Source organism: Drosophila eugracilis, unplaced genomic scaffold (assembly GCF_018153835.1).
Source record: "Drosophila eugracilis isolate 14026-0451.02 unplaced genomic scaffold, ASM1815383v1 contig_367, whole genome shotgun sequence".
NCBI classification, from domain to species: domain Eukaryota; kingdom Metazoa; phylum Arthropoda; class Insecta; order Diptera; family Drosophilidae; genus Drosophila; species Drosophila eugracilis.
The window spans coordinates 1,439,908-1,443,743 of NW_024573224.1; the positions used below are offsets into that span (position 1 = coordinate 1,439,908).

General features: G+C 41.3%; 1 protein-coding gene across 1 annotated transcript; it reads left to right on the top strand.

Moving 5' to 3' along the window:
* LOC108116251 (RAC serine/threonine-protein kinase) lies at positions 1-3,267 on the top strand. Its single transcript, XM_017228041.1, has 7 exons — positions 1-30; positions 227-1,033; positions 1,105-1,302; positions 1,372-1,761; positions 1,822-2,055; positions 2,120-2,266; positions 2,339-3,267. The coding sequence occupies exons 1-7, from the start codon at positions 1-3 to the stop codon at positions 2,420-2,422; spliced, it is 1,890 nt and encodes a 629-aa protein (XP_017083530.1). The 3' UTR covers positions 2,423-3,267.
* Positions 3,268-3,836: the final 569 nt, after the last annotated feature.

The following is a 3,836-nucleotide window of genomic DNA, read 5'->3' on the forward strand; positions in this document are numbered from 1 at the left end:
ATGTATCTGGATATACTTGGCACCCTTTTTGTGGGTATTTATTTTTCTCATTTCGGGGAACTGGGAGTGCCTATTTAGTCCCTAGACTAAGATCCCCTGGGGATTCTAATATATTTGTAGTTAACCCTTTGGTAGGGTGCTTTCCCTATGTTTGTCTAAGAGTTAATAATTACACATACCAATTTCAATTTTACCTCTTACAGGCACACCATTCGCTTGTCCCTAGGGTTTGTGGAACAGCCTCAACACGAATTACTTACCGTTTGCCCTACAGCGGCGATCGACTGTGGTTGCCAGCGCCCCAGCTCCAGGATCTGCCTCAAGGATCCCGGAATCGCCTAGCACCAATACCAGCAGTAACAGCATCAACATCAACAACAGTCAGATCCAAGCCAGCCATCCAAATAACAGCCACAGCAGCGGTGGTGCAGATAACCTCAGCTGGAGGCAGCAATCCTGGCTAGACAGGAACCCCTCGGCCACCACTGACGTATCCGGTACTATGTCAAGAAACCCCATCTACGACTTGACCAACTTGGACATTGGTCCTCTGACGGAGATGTCTCAGATTATCAAAGAGGGATGGCTGATGAAGCGGGGGGAGCACATCAAGACTTGGCGACAGCGCTACTTCGTGCTTCATTCCGATGGACGACTAACAGGCTACCGAAGCAAGCCGGCAGACAGTGCCAGCGCAGCCTCAGAGTCACTGCTCAACGACTTCACGGTGCGGGGCTGTCAGATCATGACCGTGGATCGACCTAAACCATTCACCTTTATCATCCGCGGCCTACAATGGACCACGGTCATAGAAAGGACATTTGCCGTAGAATCCGAATTGGAGCGCCAACAGTGGACGGAAGCCATTCGCAACGTGTCCAGCCGGCTCGTTGATGTGGGAGAAGTGGCCATGTCGCCATCGGTTCAGACAGATATGACCGACGTGGACATGGCTGGCATCGCTGAGGTTGAGCTCTCCGAGCAGTTCTCCGTGCAGGGCACCACTTGCAACAGCAGCGGCGTTAAGAAAGTGGTAAGTTCTACTAGGTAGATCGACCACTGGGTAAAGGGGTGATTATGCTGACTTCTTATCTGACATTGCAGACATTGGAGAATTTTGAGTTCCTGAAGGTGCTCGGCAAGGGCACCTTTGGCAAGGTTATCCTGTGCCGCGAGAAGGCTACCGCCAAGCTGTTCGCGATCAAAATTCTCAAAAAGGAGGTTATCATCCAAAAGGACGAGGTGGCCCACACCTTGACCGAGAGTCGTGTGCTCAAGACCACAAATCATCCGTTCCTCATTGTAAGTATTATTGTTTAATTCATTGATTTGTAACAAAACTGACCTTTAAATCTTTTCTTTATACTACAGTCACTCAAATATTCGTTTCAAACCAACGACCGCCTGTGTTTCGTCATGCAGTACGTCAACGGCGGCGAGCTTTTTTGGCATTTAAGCCACGAACGTATCTTCACGGAGGATCGTACCCGCTTCTATGGGGCAGAAATAATTTCCGCCCTGGGCTACTTACACTCGCAGGGCATCATTTATCGCGACTTGAAGCTCGAGAATCTTTTGCTGGACAAAGATGGACACATCAAGGTCGCCGATTTTGGTCTGTGTAAGGAGGACATCACCTACGGCCGCACAACAAAAACCTTCTGCGGCACACCGGAATACCTAGCTCCGGAAGTATTAGATGATAATGACTACGGTCAGGCGGTGGACTGGTGGGGCACCGGAGTGGTTATGTACGAGATGGTAAGCCGAATGCTTCCACAGTAAATAATTGGATAAATATTAAATCAAATTTCTTTACAGATCTGTGGTCGTCTTCCGTTTTACAATCGTGATCACGATGTGCTTTTTACATTGATTTTGGTGGAGGAAGTTAAATTCCCACGCAATATCACTGATGAGGCGAAAAATCTGCTAGCAGGCCTTCTGGCTAAGGATCCCAAGAAGCGTTTAGGGGGTGGAAAGGATGATGTCAAGGAGATACAAGCACATCCATTCTTTGCGAGTATTAACTGGACAGATCTGGTGCTGAAAAAGGTAGGAACAAATGCGCCTCTTAATTAAGTATAGTCTCTAAAAGCGTTTTATATGTTTACCGTAGATACCGCCGCCTTTCAAGCCTCAGGTCACATCCGATACGGATACAAGGTACTTCGACAAGGAGTTTACGGGAGAAAGTGTGGAGTTAACGCCGCCGGATCCTACTGGGCCGTTGGGCTCCATTGCCGAAGAGCCGCTTTTCCCGCAGGTAAGGGGTCATTGAACAGATTTAAAGTGGGTCAATGTTTGCTCATTCGATTTCTTGGTTTCACCGACACAGTTCAGCTACCAAGGAGACATGGCCTCCACGTTGGGCACCTCGTCGCACATTAGTACTTCCACAAGTCTCGCATCGATGCAATAGAACAAGTTTACAAACTTTTACAAGCACACATCATGTTCTGCTTCATCACCTATTACTATACTATACCTATAACATATATAGAAATGGGCAAAAGAAAGCAAAAAGCAAGAATATATTAAATAATAATTATACCATGATAACGAAGGCAAGCACAGGGTTTTCTTGCTAGTTTATATACACCAATAATAAGAGAATTGAATTGATAGTAACTTATTTTTGTATAACGAGAAAAGGGAACGTTGAACGAAAGGGCAGCAGCCGAAGCCGAAGCCGAAGCCGAGGAAAATAATTTACTACATATGATTATACACATATATATAAATATAAATATATATATACATAAACATATATATATATATATATAATTATATATACATCTAAATATAACACTTGGGGCATTGCGCTTGAAGTGATTAGTTAATTTTAAACGCAAGTAAAACATTTAACCAAGCGACTCCAGGACGGTGCGTTTTAGTAATAGGATAAAGGCATGCATCCTAAAATCGTTTAAGTAGACGCATCGTCTGAGGGCCGCTTAAGCTGATTGATTATACAGATTATTCACGCGGACAGCACTCACACAGACACTTAGCATATAGTGAACATGAAGTTAAGTTAACTAAACAGCAACAAATCGAAATACACACATTCAACCCCGCCCCCAACACATGCAACATGCAACACTCGTATATATATACATTATTTATACTCCAAAGAAGCAAAAAGAAACAGAAATAATTACGAGTTATATATAATGTTAAAATTGCCTCTAATGTGCTGTGCTTTATGCAAAACTAAAACAACAGAAACAAACAAACTAATAGTTAATAAACGACCGAAACTTACATCAATGCAGTTTATAGGCGCCAATAAATAGCAACCAACTAAAAGTCATATTCTGGCAAAAAACATATTTCGAAAACAATAGCAGCAACAAAATTATTAAAATTGACGCCATTTTTTATTATAATTTTTTTTACGAAAATATATTTGTACATATTTATATAAAAAAAAAAAAAAAACAAAAACCTTTCAAGTGAAAAAAATTCTAAAAAAAATCAACAAAAATTTTAAGTGTCAGGTGGAGAATTGGAAATCTCCATTTTGAGGCCACCGTAAAGGTTTAACCTTTGACACAAGAAAAAAAATTATCTTTGTCATTTAATTTTTGGCATTGAAAAGTTCATAACAAGTTTTGTATACTTAGAGCAAGTCAGGCAAAAAAATATATATATATATATAAATCAACCACAACAGACTTACAAATAGTTCCAAACGGAAGATTAAAAGAAAATGATATAAACAGAAAAAAAAACCTAAAAAGAAAATAAAGAATTTTTGATATTTTTATATGCGCAATAAAAACAAAAATCAAGAAAAACACAAAAAAAAAAACAAACAAAAAGTTATTTTA